General features: G+C 40.5%; 1 protein-coding gene across 1 annotated transcript in view; it reads left to right on the plus strand.

Annotated features, from left to right (window-relative positions):
- ATP13A5 (ATPase 13A5) overlaps nucleotides 1-21,350 on the plus strand; it is a 131,190-nt gene that overhangs the window by 41,480 nt on the left and 68,360 nt on the right. Inside the window, exons 8-10 of the mRNA XM_049880208.1 lie at nucleotides 1,867-1,939; nucleotides 3,059-3,187; nucleotides 19,195-19,365. Of these exons, the coding sequence (XP_049736165.1) occupies nucleotides 1,867-1,939; nucleotides 3,059-3,187; nucleotides 19,195-19,365 (373 nt within the window). The remainder of the gene's footprint in view (nucleotides 1-1,866; nucleotides 1,940-3,058; nucleotides 3,188-19,194; nucleotides 19,366-21,350) is intronic.

The raw sequence follows: 21,350 nt of genomic DNA on the forward strand, positions 1-21,350 counted from the left end.
TCTGTTTACAGAGGAAACAACTAGCTCATAAGGTGAAACTTAAAACCATGGCTGGGTAGGAATCCCGACTGAATCTAGCGTTCTTGCCATAGAACCATGACTGACTTTCTCACTACTATCCATCATGGTGCAGTGGTTAAGAGACTGGCTGCTAATCAAAAGGTCAGCAGTTCGAATCTACCAGCCACTCCTTGGAAACCCTATGTTCTACTCTGTCCTATAGGGTCACTATAAGTTGGAATTGACTCGGCAGCAATGGGTTTAGTTTTTTTTTGTTGTTGTTGTTGGTTTGATCCATTGGTAAAATGGAGGCCCCACAGGCAAACCTCTGGAAGTCAAGTGAGAGCAATGAATATGTACCCAACAGTAATGTCACTTCTTCCACTCAGCTGATCCAAATTATTGAAGTTTAGATTTTCACGCAAAACTGAAGTAAATAATACATTTTCTATACAAATATTAACACTGAATTCATTATGTTCTCTCAAGGGTAATGTTGCATAATTAATTGTATACAATACTTCTCTCGGCCTGGTGACGACAGAACAGATAAAAATAATTTACTCTGACTTCTAAAAAATAGTTTTATATTTGAATTAGGTTAAGCCATGTTTAAGTATTGTTTGCAGTATTGAAACCCTCTCCTACTTAGCGGCATCCAAGTAACTGACAGCCCCACAGAGAGGGAGAGCCTCACAGTGGTGCTGAGCATCTCTGTACGGATGGCGCCCCCAGTAGTCAGTGTGGGGAGCTGTGTGGGCAAACGCCCCCTCTCACTTCTGCCATTTTTTTCCCCTGAGATATCTTAGGAGATGCTGTCTCTATTTCTCTGGACTGCTTCCATTTCCTTCACTTTTCAGAGACATATCTCAAGATATTCTACCTTAAGTGCATCTTTCTGGTAAATATACTCACACAACTGCTTTTCAAGTTGCCAACAACAAACTCCAGAAACATTTCTTTCTTATTCATCATTAATACTCATTGAACTCTTATTGTAGTATGGGGTACAATGCAAAGGACTTTATAAGAATTAACTAATTTACAGCTTAAAAAACCAAATCAGCTGCTGTTGAGTCAATTCTGACTCATAGTGACCCCACAGGACAGAGTAGAACTGCCCCATATGGTTTCCAAGGAGCGGCTGGTGGATTCGAAATGTTGACCTTGGGGTAAGCAGCCAAGCTCTTAACCACTGCGCCACCAGGGCTCCTTTCAGTTAGTAGCCGAATGGAAATCATTTGTGCCACCCAGGAATCTAATTTGAAGCTTAAAACTAGACTACAATAGATACAGTTATTATCTCTACCTTCAGATGAGGAAAAGAGAATTAAAGAAGCTAAATAAATAAGTCATCGTTCAAAACAAGTAGCGTGACTCCAACTTGCAGTCTTATCCAATATGAAAAGCTATGAATCCACACAGGAAAGGATGGCTCTTCCACATACTATCAAAACGCAACCTACGATATTCACAGGTTCTTACAATAGGAAAGCCACTTACAGTTCTAAATCAGCTTTGTTGTTGACAGACAGGGAAAAAGGCTCACAGAGGGAAGTAACCAATCATGCATCTTCAAAAAGCGAAGCCTGGGTTCATTTGCTTACGTCCTTTGGGCAGCGGCTGTGGGTTGGTTTTCCTGGGAGTGAAATAGCATTAAACTAATGAGCAACCTTGCTGCTGCCAAGTATGGGGTTGGGTTGGACTGGGGCTGAGGGAGGGAAGTGGGAGCATGAAAAATGGAAGCTGAGTCCTTTGTCCAGAGCCAGTTTGCCTGCAACAGCAGACTTGGCATTTACTATTTTGAGATCATGTGTTTTTGTATATGAGCTATCTAATATTTCAACATTGACTTTAAATTGGTAGCAATCAGTTAAACTGCACAATCTCGTGGAGGATCACAACAAAGTCCAGGTTACGGTCAACGTAAAAGGTAAAGGTAAGTGATATGGTCTACCATCTTTCACAGCCTAATATTTGAGAGTGGAATCAGTTTCATTTGCCCTTGTTTATTAGTCAAGAAAAAGTCTTTTCTGACTGAACCCAGGGCTGAGACTAAGGCAGGCAAGGCAGGCACTTAATGGGCAAAATTTAGGGAGGCAAGGCTGTGCAAATGCTGACCCTGCCCTTGAAGGACCCTGAGAGTGAATGCCATGTTCGATATTTGCACCCTAGGCACCTTGCTTGCCTCACCCTAGTCTCAGTCCTGATTGGACCATTTCTACCCAATTTCTGGGTTGCTTCAAATTTCCTCTACCCTTCATGTTTCACTCATTTGAGTATAACTGTGTAAGCCTTAAAAAAAAACAAAACCAAACCCGTTGCCGCTGTGTCAATTCCAACTCTTAGCTCTCCTTTTATTTGCCAACTAATGATCCCAAGAAAACCCTGGTGGTGTAGTGGTTAAGTGGTACAGATGCTAACCGAAATGTCAGCAGTTCGAATCCACCAGGCACCCCTTGGAACTCTATGGGGCAGTTCTACTCTGTCCTATTGGGTCGCTATGAGTCAGACTCGACTCGATGGCAACAGGTTAGGCTTGGTTTTGTTTAGCCATCCCAAGCAGTCCCTGCATCATACATTTCCAACGACCACCCAAAACCCAGGCCTGAATGGGGCTTTAAAGTGGCTGGCTGGACATGGGATTTGCTCTGAGTTAGCCTGGGGTGGGATGGCCAAGGCTTTCTGCAAGGAATGAGGAGCTGCTCCCCAGGGCCACCGGAGTGCACCACAAGGAGCCAGTAACCTAGTCAAAGAGAATTAGTGAAAGCAAAGGGGCACCTTTCATCAACTTCCTCAAGTAGCCTCCATGGGCAAAGCGCTGCACCAGATACGAGGATCAAGGCAGAATCTTGTTATTGAGATAATCCTTTGCTATACTCGAGGAATCTGTTTCTTAATCCTGGTTTTCTTGGAATTTGCAACTGGGTGGAGAGACACTTACGCAGAGGAGAGGTGGGGTAAACTTGGCCAACAGTTGATGAGAGTTCTCAGTCACCTTCTTTCCCAGTAAAAATGAAAAAGATCAGGTACTCATGGAAACTTTGTTGCTGTGTAGGTTTACAAGAGCTGGAATCCCGTCACTTGGTTCCCGGAGACGTTCTTATTCTTCCAGGAAAATTGTCATTGCCCTGTGATGCAGTTTTGATTAATGGAAACTGTGTGGTGAATGAAGGCATGCTCACAGGTAAGCCCTTGTGACAGAGCTTCCTCTTCCCTGTCTAACACTCAGGGCAAGTGTTCAAAAATCAGATCAATATATAAAACCCATTGCCATCGAGTCGATTCTGACTCATAGTGACCCTATAGGACAGAGTAGAACCTCCCCATAAGGCTTCCAAGGAGTGTCTGGTGGATTCAAACTGCTTACCTTTTGGTCTTAACCACTGAACCACCAGGGCTCCAGGTCAACATATAATTACCAGCTTGATACCAGGCCCCTCGTTAAGAACACTGAGAAATAGATAAGTGAGACACCCAGCCTTTCCATTCAAATGAACACAAAATGTACACAAAGAGGAGAAGTTTAACACTGTGAAATTTAATCCAAAATAAATATGAAACTAGAAGAAATGCCTAGTACAACACCGGCTTAATTGCCAGAGAGGCAGACTGATGAGTGCTTTGGGTACAGAAAAAGGTGAGAGCTTTATGCTGTTTGTAAATATGAGAATGGCTTATGCACATATCCAAACAAAACACAACCTAAAAGATCACCAACTCCTTCAATGAGAAGGGCTAGAGATTTCATCCAGCCCTGCACCACATAGATGGGAACCTGAGCTTCCCTGGGAAAGAAACTTGAGTTGAGCCTCAGGGGAAGACAATATATGGATTCTGTTATCCTTTAAGTTTATGATTCTAGTTGACCTCATTGAGCAGAAAACCATTCTTCTAGATATGGTTGCCCCCACATGTCTGTCAGTTTGTTGTGCTGTGGAGGCTTGTGTGTTGCTGTGATGCTGGAAGCTATGCCACCAGTATTCAGATACCAGCAGGGTCACCTATGGAGGACAGGTTTCAGCTGAGCTTCCAGACTAAGACAGACTAGGAAGAAGGAACCAGAAGTCTACTTCTGCAGAGCACTAGCCAGTGAAAACCTTGTGAATAGCAGTGGAACATTGTCTGATATAGTGCTGGAAGATAAGCACCCCCCCACCCCCGTTGGAGGGAACTCAAAAGATGACCGGGGAAGAGCTGCCTCCTCAAGTAGAGTCAACCATAATGATGTGGATGGAGTAAAGCTTTCGGAACCTTCATCTGCTGATGTGGCACAACTCAAAATGAGAAGAAACAGCTGCAAACATCCATTAATAATTGGAACCTAGAATGTACGAAGTATGAATCTAGGAAAATTGGATCGACAAAATGAAATGGAACACATAAACATCGATATGCTAGGCATTAGTGAGCTGAAATGGACTGGTATTGGCTGTTTTGAATTGGACAGTCATATAATCTACTATGCTGGGAATGACATCTCGAAGAGGAATGGTGTTGTATTTATCATCAAAAAGAATGTTTCAAGATCTATCCTGAGGTACAACGCTGTCAGTGATAGGATAATATCCATACGCCTACAAGGAAGACCAGTTAATAGACTATTATTCAAATTTACACACCAACCACTAGGGCCAAAGATGAAGAAATAGAAGATTTTTATCAGCTGCTCCAGTCCGAAATTGATTGAATATGCAATCAAGATGCACTGATAATTGCTGGCGATTGGAATACGAAAGTTAGAAACAAAGAAGAAGGATCAGTAGTTATAAAACATGGTCTTGGTGATGGAAATAATGCCGGAGATCGGATGATAGAATTTTGCAAGACCAACGACTTCTTCATTGCAAATACCTTCTTTCACCAACATAAACGGTGACTATACACATGGACCTCGCCAGATGGAACACACAGAAATCAAATTGACTACATCTGTGGAAAGAGACGGTGGAAAAGCTCAATATCATCAGTCAGAACAAGGCCAGAGGCCGACTGTGGAACAGACCATCAATTGCTCATATGCAAGTTCAAGCTGAAACTGAAGGAAATCCAAGCAAGTCCACGAGAGCCAAAATATGACTGAGTATATCCCACCTGAATTTAGAGACCATCTGAAGAATTATCAGTGCATCTTGATTGCATATTCAATCAATTTCAGACAAAATACCCCTTTACTGTGCCTGAGTTTGTGAAGAATAGATTTGAAGCATTGAACACTGGTGACTGAAGACCAGACGAGCTGTGGAATGACATCAAGAACATCATCCATGAAGAAAGCAAGAGGTCACTGAAAAGACAGGAAAGAAAGAAAAGACCAAGATGGATGTCAGAGGAGACTCTGAAACTTGCTCTTGAATGTCGAGCAGCTAAAGCAAAAGGAAAAATTGATGAAGTAAAAGAACTGAACAAAAGATTTCAAAGGGAGGCTCGAGAAGACAAAGTAAAGTATTATAATGACATGTGCAAAGAGCTGGAGATGGAAAACCAAAAGGGAAGAACACACTTGTTGTTTCTCAAGCTGAAAGAACTGAAGAAAAATTCAAGCCTCGAGTTGCAATAGTGAAGGATTCCATGGGGAAAATATTAAACGATGCAGGAAGCATCAAAAGAAGATGGAAGGAATACACAGAGTCATTATACCAAAAGGAATTACTCGATGTTCAAACATTTCAAGAGTTGGCGTATGACCAGGAACCGATGCTACTGAAGGAAGAAGTCCAAGCTGCTCTGAAGACATTGGTGAAAAACAAGGCTCCAGGAATTGATGGAATATCAATTGAGATGTTTCAACAAACTGATGCAGCGCTGGTGGTGCTCACTCATCTATGCCAAGAAATATGGAAGACAGCTTCCTGGCCAACTGACTGGAAGAGATCCATATTTATGCCTATTCCCAAGAAAGGTGATCCAACTGAATGTGGAAATTATAGAACAATATCATTAATATCACATGCAAGCAAAATTTTGCTGAAGATCATTCAAAAGTGGCTGCAGCAGTGTATCGACAGGGAACTGCCAGAAATTCAGGCCGGTTTCAGAAGAGGACATGGAACCAGGCATATCATTGCTGATGTCAGGTGGATCCTGGCTGAAAGCAGACAATACCAGAAGGATGTTTACCTGTGTTTTATTGACTATGCAAAGACATTTGACTGTGTGGATCATAACAAACTATGGATAACATTGCGAAGAATGGGAATTCCAGAACACTTAATTGTGCTCGTGAGGAAACCTTACAAGATCAAGAGGCAGTTGTTTGGACAGAACAAGGGAATACTGATTGGTTTAAAGTCAGGAAAGGTGTGTGGGTTGTATTCTTTCACCATACCTATTCAGTTTGTATGCTGAGCAAATAATCTGAGAAGCTGGACTATATGAAGAAGAATGGGGCATCAGGATTGGAGGAAGATTCATTAACAACCTGCGTTATGCAGAAGACACAGCCTTGCTTGCTGAAAGTAAAGAGGACTTGAAGCACTTACTAATGAAGATCAAAGACCACAGCCTTCAGTATGGATTACACCTCAACATAAAGAAAACAAAAACCCTCACAACTGGACCAATGAGCAACATCATGATAAACAGAGAAAAGATTGAATTTGTCAAGGATTTCATTTTACTTGGATCCACAATCAACAGCCATGGAAGCAGCAGTCAAGAAATCAAAAGACGCATTGCATTGGGTTAATCTGCTGCAAAAGACCTCTTCACAGTGTTGAAGAGCAAAGATGTCACCTTGAAGACTAAGGTGTGCCTGACCCAGGCCATGATATTTTCAATCACATCATATGCATGTGAAAGCTAGGCAATGAATAAGGAAGACCGAAGAATTGATGCCTTTGAATTGTGGTGTTGGCGAAGAATATTGAATATACCATGGACTGAGAAAAGAACGAACAAATCTGTCTTAGAAGAAGTACAGCCAGAATGCTCCTTAGAGGCATGTTGTCAGGAGGGATCAGTCCCAGGAGAAGGACACCATGCTTGGCAGAGTACAGGGTCAGCGGAAAAGAAGGAGGCCCTCAACGAGGTGGATTGACACAGTGGCTGCGACACAATGTGCTCGAGAATAACAACGATTGTAAGGATGGCTCAGGAGTGGGCAGTGTTTCATTCTGTTGTGCACAGGGTCGCTATGAGTCGGAACTGACTTGACAGCATTTAACAACAGATATGGTTGGAACTCTCCTAGTTCTCATCTGTACTATGTAATGTCTACTTGAGTTTGTGCAATTTTCATGGCAGTATTCATAAAATATCCTTTAGGAAAACACATACACAGCACATGGTAATGAAAAACAATTTGTCTTCTTTTGTTCTTTCAAACTGTGGAATTTTTCCCTTTCCAAATGGTGTAAAGAGAAATGAAAACCCCCACAATTTTTTAATGTCACCTATGTGAAACAGGAGCTCATTATGTATTCCTAAATTGTTCCATGCAAGCAGATTTCACATTAAAAATGGATCTTCTCAATTTAAAATTGAGACAAGAAAATGCAGTCAACATAAATATGTTCAATATAATTACAAAATACCCCTTTACTGTGCTAAGATCTAACCGCCTTATAATGACAACTATGAGAATTTGCATACCGGTCATATCTTTCATCCATAACGTTTCCATAGCACTCAACCTTCAGACCCCAAACCCAAGGCAAACAGTCCTTCTTCCTTATGCACAGAAGCTGTTTCTCAACCCCTGTGGCCCAACAGTGAAGAATGGCTTTTGTTACTGGCAACAGAGAGCATGGTAATGGGGAAGTAAGGAGAGGAAAGACAGAAAGCTTTACCCCCTTGGTCTGCCCTTTCTCCTTAATTGATGGGGGTGTACGGTACTTGCTTTGATTCTCAGGAATACTCAGAGAGTTCCAGAGAAGGTAAACCATGCTTCCCTTCAACAAATGTCAACAATTGGCCTAAAATGGCCTTAAATGGTAAGTAGGATCCCTGATGGTACAATGGTTAAGAGCTCGGCTGCTAATCAAAAGATTGGCAGTTTGAATCCACTAGCTGTTCCTTGGAAACCCCATGAGGCAGCTCCACTCTGTCCTATAGGGTCGGTATGAGTCGGAATCGACTCAACAGCAATTTTTTTTTTTAGCTTCTGTTACGGGAATATTAAGTCACCGGCATTAATACCTATGCAATGTAAGTATTTATAAAGGCCAATTTTATAGAGAGACACATAAAACAGACATACATATATTTCTTTCTCATTAATTTCTTTAAAAAGATCTTAATAACAGCATGTTCTAAATACGTTATTACATAGCCTGCATAGACGCTTCTGCTCAATCAAGTACAATATTTGTGGGGAGGATTCTAACCGAACAATCAGAAGATTGTAAATTCCTGAAGTGGCAAATGTCTTGCCAGCATATTTGTCCACAAATGTGACCCAGGTTATTTCTTCTCCACCTGCATAATAAACCAACAAACAAACAAAAAAACTCGTTGCCGTCAAGTCAGTTCCAACTCATAGCGACCCTTTAGGACAGAATAGAACTGCCTGGTAAAAATAGCCCTCTGTGTATACAGAAGTCTTTATTTCTGTAAAGACCACACAGTCTTTCATTCTGTTTTACGTAGGGTCGCTGAGTCAGAACTGACTCAAAGGCACCTAACAACAACAACAAAAACAGGAAATACTGGCAGCATCTTCATAGCAATTTACATTTTATAAATGACTTTTACATGTCACTTCATCACGGCAAAAACCAAATTAGACTGAGTTTAGAAATTAGGAAAATGAAGAGAAAAGAGGCCCTGGCTGCTCAGGTAGTAAGTGAGAGAACCAGGATTGAAAGTGGTGTTTGCTGCTAAACATAAATGACCACAGGGGTGAGGAGGATGATTCTTGGGTAGGTAAAGCCAGTGCCTTCTTTTGCATATCTTGCAACCTTTTCTCTCCCTCTTGATGTTCCCATCCATAGTGTTGGGAGGTCCTCCTCTGCCTCCTGATCTCACCACTCTCATTTTATTGCCATGAACTCAGTTATGAAAAAAGCTTAACTATTTTTTTTTTAATCGTGGTTAATATATAGGTAACAAAACATTTTCCATTTCAACCTTTTTCACATGGACAATTCAGTACCATGGTGTTCATCATGTTGTGTGACTACCACCATTTCCAGATTTTTCCATCACCCCTTTGCAGAAGCTTAACGTCACCTAAGCAATGAGTTTCCCCTTTCTCTTCCCTCGTGCCCATCCTTGGTAACCATTATTTTGTTTAGGTCTGTATATATTTGCCATTCTAGATATTTGGAAACATATAATATTTGTCCTTTTGTGACTGACTTATTTTACTCCAAGAAGCTTCACTTTATCACAGCACTTAATTTTTCTTTTGGCTCCAAGGTTTGCCAGCTTTGAAAATATTAAGTGTGAAGTGGCTGGTGTAAGTTGGACAGTCATCCCCACCAATAAGCAGGTCCTCATGACCCCTGTCTGTCTAGAGTAAAATATGCAAGGCTTTGGGGAGAGAACCTAGTCTAGCTCAGCTCTTGTTTCTCCTCCTCCTACTCTACCCCGTATCTAGTACTGTTGAGACCTATCTACCTGGAAAGGGAGGCCAGCCCAGATGCATTTTACTCTCAGTTTGCACAAGCTTGTTGTACCTACTTTGGTGCAGACCCCATTTTTCAGACTTACGCAATGTCAGTAACAAGTAAGGGCTCGGCTGCTAACCAAAAGGTTGGCAGTTAGAACCCATTCAGTAGCTCCACGGAAGAACAACCTGGAGATCTGCTCCTGTAAGGATTATAGGCTAGAATGCACGTGGGGAATATGCTTCTTAGTTCAATCAAAGATACAAGACCAAATGGGCAGCTCCTGTCCAAAAGCAAGACAAGAAGGCAGGAAGGGACAGGAAGTGGATGAATGGGCTGAGGGAACCTGGGGTGTAAAGGGGATGTTTGCTGTCACATTGTGTGGATTGCAACCAATGCCCCAAAATAATATGTATATAAATTCATGTATGAGAAATTAATTTGAGCTGTAAACTTTCACCTAAAGCACAATTAAAAAAAAAAAAAAAAAAACCCTATGGGGCAGTTCTACTCTGTCACATAGAGTTGCTATGAGCCAGGATTGACTTGATGGCACCTAACAACAGCAACAATGCAATGTCTAAGTAAGTTTCCTTTGAATGGCCTTCTAACTCCCAGTCTGGGGACTTGTATTTAGCTAGAAAGACTGTAGAGGGAAGGCATCATGGACAGGAAAGCTTAGTTCTTATTATCAAAACCCCCCAAAAATGAACAACAAAACCAGTTGCCCTCAAGTTGATTCCAACTCATAGCAACCCTAAAGGACAGAGTAGAACTGCCCCGTAGGTTTCCAAGGAGTGCTAGATAGTCTCTAGAATCTATGATCAGACTTGTTACTGACTTTTGAGACTCAAAAGCCAGTTATCAACTCCCAGGTCCTTTTTTCTGCCTCTTTTCCTGAGGCAATGATTCACCTCAAGGTCTAGCTCCTCCCGAAGGGGAAGGGTCAAGAGGCAAAAAGGAATACCATGGGAGGAAATACGTGAAATTTTCTCTTGACATTATTTTTCCCTTGCCAATTTTTTTCGTCAATTATCTCTTGACAAAACAGCTTTTTTTTTTTTTTTAAGTTCTTATATATATTGGACGCTGTGCTAACATTTTTTGGAAATGAAAATTAACACATGGGCCTTTAGTTTTGATTATTACTAAGGACAAAACATCAAAATAAAGAAGCCGATTTTCAAGCATGCCAAGGGTCACAACTTATCAGTACAAACGTGTATAATTTTCTGCCTTTTTTTTTTGTATGAGAGTAACTTCTTTCCTTAGATACCCACTGTGCTAACATTCTATGCGTTGTTTCATTTAATCTGCAACTCTATAAGGTGGTAGAACCTGAGGCCCAAAGAGTTTAAGCAACTTGTTTAAGGCTGGATTTATTTGTGTATTTATTCATTTACTCATTCCCCCAAATGTGATTAATCCCTATTTATGGACCAGGCAGTGTTTCGTTCTGTGGTACATAGGGCTGCTATGAGTCCGAACTGACTCAAGGGCACCTAACAACAACAACCACAACACGGACCAGGCACTCTACTAGGTGCTAAGGATAAAGCAGTGAACAAGGTAGATGAGATTTCTGGCCCCAAGGAACTGAAATTCTACTGAAAGTGAGTAAATAACATGATTTCCAACAGTTATAAATGCTATGAAAAAAAAAAAGCACTTAAACCAAGGCATTTTGTCCTTCACTCTGCCGTAATCCCCTCCCCTCTCCGTCTACTCCTTAGATTCAATGATGTATTTGAAATGTGTATGTGTGGAGTATGCAGTGACCTGAGTTGGACATGTAGGAATTTTTCTAAGCAGTTATTTCAGATTCACATCCTGTCAGACTAGCATACAATAGGTTGTGGATACCCTTTGCCGTTGGTAGAGTCGATTCTGACTCAGGGACCTTATAGGACAGTGTAGAACTGCCCCATAGGGTTTCCAAGGAGTGGTTGGTGGTTTCAAACTGCCAACCTTTTGGTTAGCAGCCCAAAGCTTAATCACAGAGCCATCAGGGCTCTAGGTTGTTGTTAGGACTGATCTTTTCCTCTCTTCCTTTTATCCTTTCTTTTTCTCTTTCTCTTATCTCCCGTCTCCCCTTCTTTCCCTCACTAGTTTATTCATTCATTCAATAGAAATTCAGAGGCTCCTACTATGAGCTGGGCACTGTGTTGTGCACTGGGGTCACCAAAAGAACTGAGAAATGGTCCCTACCCTCACAGAATTTACAGCCTAGTGGTCCCCAAAACCCTGGTGGCATAGCGGTTAAGTGCTAACCAAAGGGCGGCAGTTCGAATCCGCCAGGTGCTCCATGGAAACTCTAGGGGGCAGTTCTACTCTGTCCTGTAGGGTCGCTATGAGTCGGAATCAACTCAATGGCACTGGGTTTGGTTTTTGGTTTGGTTGGTCCCCGAAATACAAGTAAACAAGGACACAGCATTTCAAACACTGTCACCATGCAGTGGCACCTGGCTCACTGGGAACAAGGAAGAGAAACTTCATTCCACAGCAGCCGCAACCTCCAGGTCCAGGAGCCAAATGGACTGTTGATGCTGAGGGCATCTCCTTCTGAAACCCTCTCCAGCCTCCTTAGTCCCTCAACTTTGGTAAGCAAATTCTTCCTTTCTTGGACTCTCAAGAGTCCTTGAGACTCCTTATGAATATGTGAATAGCACAAAAGAGACTCTGCATATAATCACCTGATGTGAGGTTTATCTATGGAACATATTGTCTCCAAATAACTTCCATCTATCACTGAGCAAATACCTGCCTGTCCCAGATACTACCAGTTGTGAGTGCAGAGAATATTCATTAATATTAATCTAAGCATATATGGTAGGTGGAAACCCCGGCGGCATAGCGGTTAAGAGCTATGGCTGCTAACCAAAAGATCAGCAGTTCGAATCCACCAGGCTCTCCTTGGAAACCATATGGGGCAGTTCTCTTCTGTTCTACAGGGAAGCTATGAGTAGGAATTGACTCAACGGCAATGGATATATTGTAGGTTAATATTGTGTGATCCAAAGACAGAAAAACATTTGAAATTATCTATAGGTATCTTTTTTTTTTTTTTTGGAAGATCCCTGGTGGTGCAGTGGTTAAGAGCTTGGCTGCTAACCAAGAGGTCAGCAGTTTGAATTCACCAGCCACTCCTTGGAAACCCCATGGGGCAGTTCTACTCTTTCCTGTAGGGTCACTGTGAGTCGGAACTGACTTGACGGCAGTGGGTTTGGGCTTGTTTTCAGTGTCTGCCTTTTACACAATTTTTTTCTTTGGCATTCACGATAAAGGAGAATTCAATACCCTAGGTTAAAAAAAAAAAATCATTTCAAAACACTGTGGTACAATGATTTTGAGACTTTTCAAAGACTCTATCCTCTTTACAAAGCCATTTAATACGCAACTGATAGTTTTTAATGCACACGATGGATGAGATATCTTAATTGTTTTAGGGAAAACGATTGAGGGACAATGCTTGACTAATGGAATTTCCTAAAGAATATCCAAGGCAACTAATGAACATTTTATAACTTCTTGCACCTTAGAGGGTAAAAAATGCACCATTGTATAAAACTAGTTTGGAAAAACCAATCACAGAAAGGCTTGGGTAATTGTTTTTATTTAATTCATCCATGCTTTCAACAAAATATATATATTTTGAATCTATTGCATACCTTTAAGGACAATGAGGAATATAAAAAACCATACATGTTGAAGTTCCTCAGTTATTACCTAGAAAGTGATATAAGACCTAAATTTGTGCAACTATAATCAAGATACTATTTCCAAATTAAAAATATGACTCATTATCTTGCTAATTGTCCATTTAAGCAAAGGCTGATGGAATTTTCAATTCATTCTAGTGCTCTTCAAATCTGGGAAGTGTTATTAACATTTTTATTTGCCTCTATAATTTGATCTCTTTTGAATTCTGAGCTAATTCATTGTCTTACAGTCATCATGGAAAGGTAGAGGGTGGTATGACCCAAGAAGGAGCCAATAATAGGAAACATGAATGGCCTAGTTTAGCTGGAGTTTGTGTAGGGATATAACAGGCAATGATGCTCAAATTGTGGTGAGCAAGAGATCATTGAAAATCTAACAAGAGAATTGGGCTGCATTTAGTAATGGCAATGGTAAAGCCTAAGGATTCTTGAGCAAGCGAATGGTAGGATAAAAGGGGGAACTTTTATAGGATTCACTTGGAAATGGTGTGAGATGTCCCTGGAAGGGTGCTGGAGGTGAGAGACAAGTTAGAAAGTCAAGACAGATTGTGGTTGAGATATCTGTTCATAAAAAAGGTGTATTAGTTCCACTGTACCACTTACCAGTTGCCTTTCAGTCAATTCATGGTGACCTTGTGTGTGTCAGAGTAGGACTGTGCCCCAAAGGATTTTCACCGTATGATTTTTCAGAAGTGGCTCACCAGACCTTTCTTAGGGAGCACCATTGGGTGGCTCAAACCTCCAAACTTTTGGTTAGTAGCTGAGAGCATTAACACTTTGTAGCAACTTTAGCCACAAATAATCCTCCAGAGATTATGTTTGCATTTCAAAGAACTAAGCAAATCACAGCTATCCTTAATCTATCCTTAATGCTACCACTGGGTGTCAGATGGCTATTGTCACCGACCTCATTGTAGGCGAGCTGCAAACATCCAAAGATGGCTCAGTTCGGTAAGGCCCTCTCAGAAGGAGGAAACAATGGAATTTGGAGAATCATTTTAGGAGTAAGCAGAGAATTGGAAGAAGAGGAATCCAAGATGATGCTGAGATTTTAAACCTTGGTTCTGACTCATAGTGACGCCATGGACAACAGAACGAAACACCCTTCAGTCCTGTGCCATCCTCACAATTGTTGCAACGTTTAAGTCCATCTTTGTAGCCACCAGGTCTGTCCATCTCATTGAGGGTCTTCCTCTCTTTTGCTTACCATCTACTTTACCAAATATAATGTCCTCCAGGGACTGGTCACTCCAGATAATGCCCAAAGTACATGAGACAAAATCTTGCCATCCTCGCTTTTAAGAAGCATTCTGGTTGTACATCTTCCAGACAGACTTGTTCATTCTTCTGGCAGTCCATGGTGTATTCAACATTCTTTGACAATACCGTAATTTAAAACCAAACCAAAACCAAAAAAGCGTCAATTTTTCTTTGGTCTTTCCTATTCATTGTCCAGTTTTCGCATGCATATGAGGTGATTGAAAATACCGCGGCTTGGGTCAGGGGCTCATAGCTCATATGTGGGGTTGCTATGAGTCAGACAGAATTGACTCGGCTGCAACACGTTTGGTTTTTTTGGTGGGTCAGGCACACCTTAGTCCTCAAAGTAACATCTTGCTTTTTAACACTTTAAAGAGATCTTTTGCAGCAGATTTGCCTAATGTAATACCTTGTTTGATTTCTTGACTGTTGCTTCCATGGGTGTTAATTGTGGTTCCAAGTAAAATAAAACCCTTGACAACATCAATATTTTCTCCATTTATCGTGTCGTTGGTCTAGTTGTGAGGATTTTTGTTTTCTTTGTGTTGATGTGTAATCCATTCTGCAGGCTGTAGTCCTTGATTTTCATCGGTGCTTCAGTTTCTCTTCGCGTTCAGCAAGCAAGATTGTGTCATCTGCATATTGCAGCTTGTCAGTGAGTTTTCCTCCAATCATGATCCTGTGTTCTTCATCATACAGTTCAGCTTCTTGGATTATTTGCTCAACATACAGATTGAATAAGTATGGTGAAATAATACAACCCTGAGGCACACCTTTCCTGATTTTAACCACACAGTATCCCCTTGTTCTGTTCAAAAGACTGCCTCTTGGTCTTTGTACAGTTTCCTCATGAACACAATTAAGAGTTCTAGATTTCCCATTCTTTGCAATGTTATCCATAATTTGTTATGATCCACACAGTTAAATGCCTTTGCATTGTCAGTAAAACACAGGTAAACATCGTTCTGGTATTCTGTTTTCAGCCAGGATCCATCTGACATCAGCAATGATATCCCTTGTTCCACGTCCTCTTCTGAATCTGACTTGAATTTCTGGCAGTTCTCTGTCGATGTACAGCTGCAACTGCTTTTGAATGATCTTCAGGAAAATTTTACTTGCATGCGATATTAATGACATTGTTTGATAATTTCCACATTCTGTTGGATCACCTTCCTTTGAAATAGACACAAATATGAATCTCTTCCAGTCAGTTGGCCAGGTAGCTGTCTTCCAGATTTCTTGGCATAGATGAGTGAGCACCTCCGGTGCTGCATCCTTTTGTTGAAACATCTCCATTGGTATTCTGACAATTCCTGGAGCCTTGTTTTTTGCCAATGCCTTCAGTGCAGCTTGGACTTCTCCCTTCGGTACCATTGTTTCTTGAGCATATACTACCTCCTGAAATGACTGAACATTGACCAATTTTTTTTTTTTTTTGGTACAGTGACTCTGTATTCCTTCCATCTTCTTTTGATGCTTCCTGTGTCATTCAATATTTTGTTCATAAAAAGAAAAAAATAATTTTGTTCATAGAATCCTTCAACACTGCAACTCAAGGCTTGAATTTTTTCTTCAGCTCTTTCAGCTTGAGAAATTCCAAGGGTGATTTTCCCTTTGGGTTTTCTAACTCCACGTCTTTGCACATTTCATTATAATACTTTGTCTTCTGACTCGCCCTTTGAAATCACCTATTCAGCTCTTTAACTTCATCATTTCTTCCATTCGCTTTAGTTGCTCTGCATTCAAGAGCAAGTTTCAGAGTCTCCTCTGACATACGTTTTGCTATTTTCTTTCTTTCTTGTCTTTTTAATGATCTTTTGCTTTTTTTCTTGTATGCTATCCTTGATGTCATCCCACAACTCATCTGGTCTTTGATCATTAGTGTTCAATGGGTTAAATCTATTCTTGAGATGGTCTCTAAATTCAGACGGGATATACTCAAGGTCATATTTTGGCTCTCGCGGGCTTGTTTGAATTTTCTTCAGCTTCTACTTGAACTTCCATATGAGCAACTGATGGTCTGTTCCACAGTCGGCCCCTGACTTTGTTCTGACTGATGGTGTTGAGCTTCTCCATCGTCCCTTTCCACAGATGTTGTCCATTTGATTCTTGTGTATTCCACCTGGCAAGGACCGTGTGTATAATCCCCATTTATATTGTTGAAAAATGGTACTTGCAATAAATGTGTCATTGTTCTTCCAAAATTCAATCATTCTATCTCCAGCATCATTTCTATCACCAAGGCCATATTTTCCAACTACTGATCCTTCCTGTTTGTTTCCAACTCTCACATTCCAATCACCAATAATTATCAATGCATATTTATTGCATTATTAATAGTGGTACCATAATAGAAACTGGAAAGTCAGGAGGAGGTTTAAGGATGAAAATATTGATATTGATTGTGGATATGTTGACTTGGAGAGGATAGTGAGGTATCCAGATTGGGATGAACAGCCCAAATTGGGAACTATAGAACAAGATCCCAGGAAAGAGAAAAGAAGAAGGTAACATTAGTGATGTATTTCTTTAGAGATACTAATTAATGGAAGCAAAAGCTGACATCCTCTAAAAAAGAAAAAAGAGGACCTGTCTTCTTAATACTACTTTCTGTTTTCGCTGCAAGCTTCAAAAATATACTGAAGAATATTTTATAGATTTTATGGAGGGATCATTTTTCATTCATCTTTGTATTTCTGGGGCTGATGACCTGTACTCTCACATTCAATCTCCCATGTATCTTCAACAATTTTTATTTTATATTACTTTATTTTTTAATTGTACTTTAGATGAAAATTTACGGAACAAATTAGTTTCTCATTAAACAGTACACATGTTGTTTTATGACATTGGTTAACAACCCCACAATAGGTCAACACTCTCCCTTTTCAACCTTGAGTTCCCTATTACCAGTTTTCCTGTCTCCTCCTGCCTTCTAGTCCTTGCGCCAGGGCTGGTGTGCCCCTTTAGTCTCATTTTGTTTTATAGGCCTGTCTAATCTTTGTCTAATCTCTGAAGGGTGAACCTCAAGAATAACTTCATTACTAAGCTGAAACGGTGTCCGGGGGCCATACTCTTGGGGTTTCTCCAGTCTCTGTCAGGCCAGCAAGTCTGGTCTTTCTTTTTGAATTAGAATTTTGTTCTACATTTTTCTCCAGCTCTGTCTAAGACCCTCGATTGTGATCCCTGTCAGAGAAGCCAGTAGGGTAGCCAGCCAGGCACCATCTGGTTCAACTATTTTTAGTGCCCAGAGTATACCATACTCTTTCTCCCACCTCGTCTAAGAACACTTTTCTGTCCTCCTTGATCTGGCTGACCTTACTCTCCTTTCAAGTTGTCATTTATGAGCTGTCCAGGAAATCTTCCCTGATCCTCCACTTTAAGTTAGAAGCCCACATCACTTGCTACTACTACCAAAATACTTACCTTATTGTATTTTAATTAACTATGTACTAATGCAGAAAACCTGGTGGCATAGTGGTTAAGAGCTACGGCTGCTAACCAAAAGGTCGGCAGTTCAAATCCACCAGGCGCTCCTTGGAAACCCATTGGAGCAGTTCTGTCCTGTCCTATAGGGTCGCTATGCATTGGAATCAACTGCATGACAATGGATTTGGTTTTTTGGTTTTATGTACTAATCTGGCAACCTGAACTTTATAAGTTCAGGATTTCTGTTTCTTTTTTTCATGGTTATATTCCCAACACCTACCACAGTGCATGGCACAGAATAAACATTTAAAAATGCATATTGATTGAATGAATAGGTGTATGAGTAGATAAATGCCCGAATGAAAGGCATGTATAGTAAAAGCTGTGAAAGCCAAAACCTGTATGATGTGGAAACCTGTCAGAGAAGGAAAACTACAATCTTTTCCACTAAAACAAGCAATAGAAAAGTGGTAAGATTGCATTCTGTCCAAGGCAGAAGACTTTTGAGACCCTGAAAAACAAGGCAGTTCTGTCGAGTTCAGGCTTTCATGGGTTTCACTGTAATAATAACTACTTACATGGTTTACATGGTTTATAGAATCGTGCTAGGTAAATACTTACATGGTTTATAGAATCGTGCTGGGTAAATACTTACATGGTTTATAGAATCGTGCTAGGTAAATACATGGTTTATAGAATCGTGCTAGGTAAATACTTACATGGTTTATAGAATCATGCTAGGTAAACACTTGGAGGAATGATTAAGTGATAGCTCTCTTAGCTAAATCATTCCTCCAAGTGTTTTGTTTAGCTACGGCTGCTAACCAAACTGTTGGCAGTTCGAATCCACCAGGCCATCCTTGGAAACACTATGAGGCAGTTGTACTCTGTCCTATAGGGTCACTATGTGCTGGAATCGACTTGACAGCGATGGTTTTTTGTTTTTTTTTAAAATGTTCTCTTAGCTAAAGTAGATTGCTTTTCAAATTATAACAACAAACCATGCATACTAGGTGAGTATGGGAAAGATAACAGATCTTAGCTAAATATTTGAAATATAATCAAGTTAACCATTGCTTGTGCCATCAACATCTGTAAGAGCTCTGATGTGACCTGCGGGCTGCACATTAGGACTGGGTCAGTTGTGATTTGTGTAATTTCTTGCCACTGGCAAGCTATAGCTCTAAATAATTAGCTGAGTTCATGTGGAACCAACAAAACACAATCTTCTCCAGGAGAAAGTATACCTGTTACAAAGACGCCGTTGCCCCAGTCGGAGAATACCATGTCCTGGAAATCCCACAGCCTGGAGGATTATCGGAGACACGTCCTTTTTTGTGGAACAGAAGTTATCCAGGTCAAGCCCTCTGGTCAGGGGCCCGTAAGAGCGGTTGTTTTGCAAACAGGTTAGTGGATTCCTCTTTTGTAAATTTATTCCAAGACTAGAGGAGGAGGGAGCTGGATTAGGGAAATTTTGATTAGGACCATGGAATTTGTCATATTCTGGTAATAGCAGTCATATTCTTTTCCAATCAGGCTCTTATTATTCTAAGTGGCCATTATTCCAAAAACAGAATGATTTTTTTGTTAAAATGTTTGTATGTGTTGAAGGGTACATGTGGATGAAGTAAATTTTCTCAAAGGCAAACCCACGTTCTTGACTTTGCTTGCATCCCTAGACTTCTTCTTTTTTCTCTCTACACCCCTGCTGAGTGATTTCAAAGAAAACAAGTTCAGCCACTCCCACTATGAGAACTTTTTCTTTTCAAAGACTCGCTTAAAAAAAATAAAAGCTTGCTGGGCTGTTATTTCAAACTCCCTGCTGGATATCTCCACCCTTCAAACACTTCAAAGTCAATGCTTCTTCAAGATAACTCCTACCATATTATCTCCTTGTGTTAACAGCATGGCTGTCTACAAATCACTTCATATCTTTAACTCCTCATTGTCACCTGCACAAAATGGGGACTCAAATGCTGTTGGTTTCACAAATACTTCCTTTGTCCTTCTCTTCCCTTTATCCCCATTGTTGTCATCTTGTCCAGGTTGTCATCTTCTCATGTCTAAACTATTACAATAGAAATAGTCTTTTGACTGTTCCATTTCAAATTTTCCCCAACCTTTCTCTAACTTTCACATGCCCGCCCAACCTGTCACACAAGCCACAATTCTAAAACATAAATTTGGTGCAGTCCATAAAAAAAAAAAAATACTTTTCATGATACCCACCCATAAAAAAATAGCTATAGAATAATCCCAATCTTTTACATGATATTACATATTCGAGGCATTCTATCAAGTCCCAGCTCTCCGTACTCATCCCTAACCTGCATTTCTGCTGCCCCACATATTCACAGATCGAAAACACACCTTGCACCTTGATACCACCATGATTTGCTTTGGTTTAATCTATGATTCAATTGTTCTAGCTATTCTTTTTTTTTTAATTAAAAATATAGTTTTGTTTTATGTTCAAAGCAGTTGGTGGGCATTAGAGCGTCCCTCAGGCTATTGCCTAAGAAGAAGCTACTGGATGTAGATTGTGGAAGCCACCTGAGTCCTTTTAAATGCTAAGGTAGTAGGTTAGAGGAAATTCCACCCCTCTTTTCCAAAGGCTACAATACCATGTTTGAAGAGACCAGGTCTGGTTCAGAATGAGTGTCCACCAAACCATGGGAATAAGGCATGTTTTATACTTCCAATACTGACTCATATCTAGAATATATAGTAGTCAATCATTATCACCAAACATTTAGATATTAGCGAGTACCTACTAAGCACTATGCACTGAGGGCTAAAGAAAACAATCGTGATATACTCCTTGGCCTTAAAAAAGATGATGGTCTGGCGGTGAATTTACAGCTAACTAAAACATGGAGTAGTGATAGATGCCATAAGACCAAGTGTTATGGGAACCCCAAAGAGTGAGAGATATTATTTTAAGTATGCAGTAAGGGAGTAGAATTCTGGGGAGATTTATTTGAAGAGGTATCATTTTGAACCAAGCCTGACAGAATAGAAAACAGAAAACCAAACTAAACCTGTAGCCATCGAATCTATTCTGACTCATAGCAAGATAGAACAGAAAGATTTAGCAAATAACATCAGAGAGTGGAAAGGACATGCTAATTTGTGCCTGCAAAACACAAAGGCAGGAATACACAGAGGTCTTCTGGAACTAGTAAGCAGCTGGGAGATGTCTACCAAGGTAGGAGTAGATCTGGCTGAAGGCGACTTTGAATGCCATATCTAGAAATTGGGACTCTATTATAAAATATGGGGCCATAGAGGATTTTTGATCACAAGAATGATACAATTGATGGTTTTTGCCTGTATGTTTTTAAGAAATTACTTGCCCTTGTGTTTTCCTTTTCTTTTAAATTTCTATTCT

The sequence above is a fragment of the Elephas maximus genome, chromosome 1 (assembly GCF_024166365.1).
Source record: "Elephas maximus indicus isolate mEleMax1 chromosome 1, mEleMax1 primary haplotype, whole genome shotgun sequence".
Classification (NCBI taxonomy): Eukaryota; Metazoa; Chordata; class Mammalia; order Proboscidea; family Elephantidae; genus Elephas; species Elephas maximus.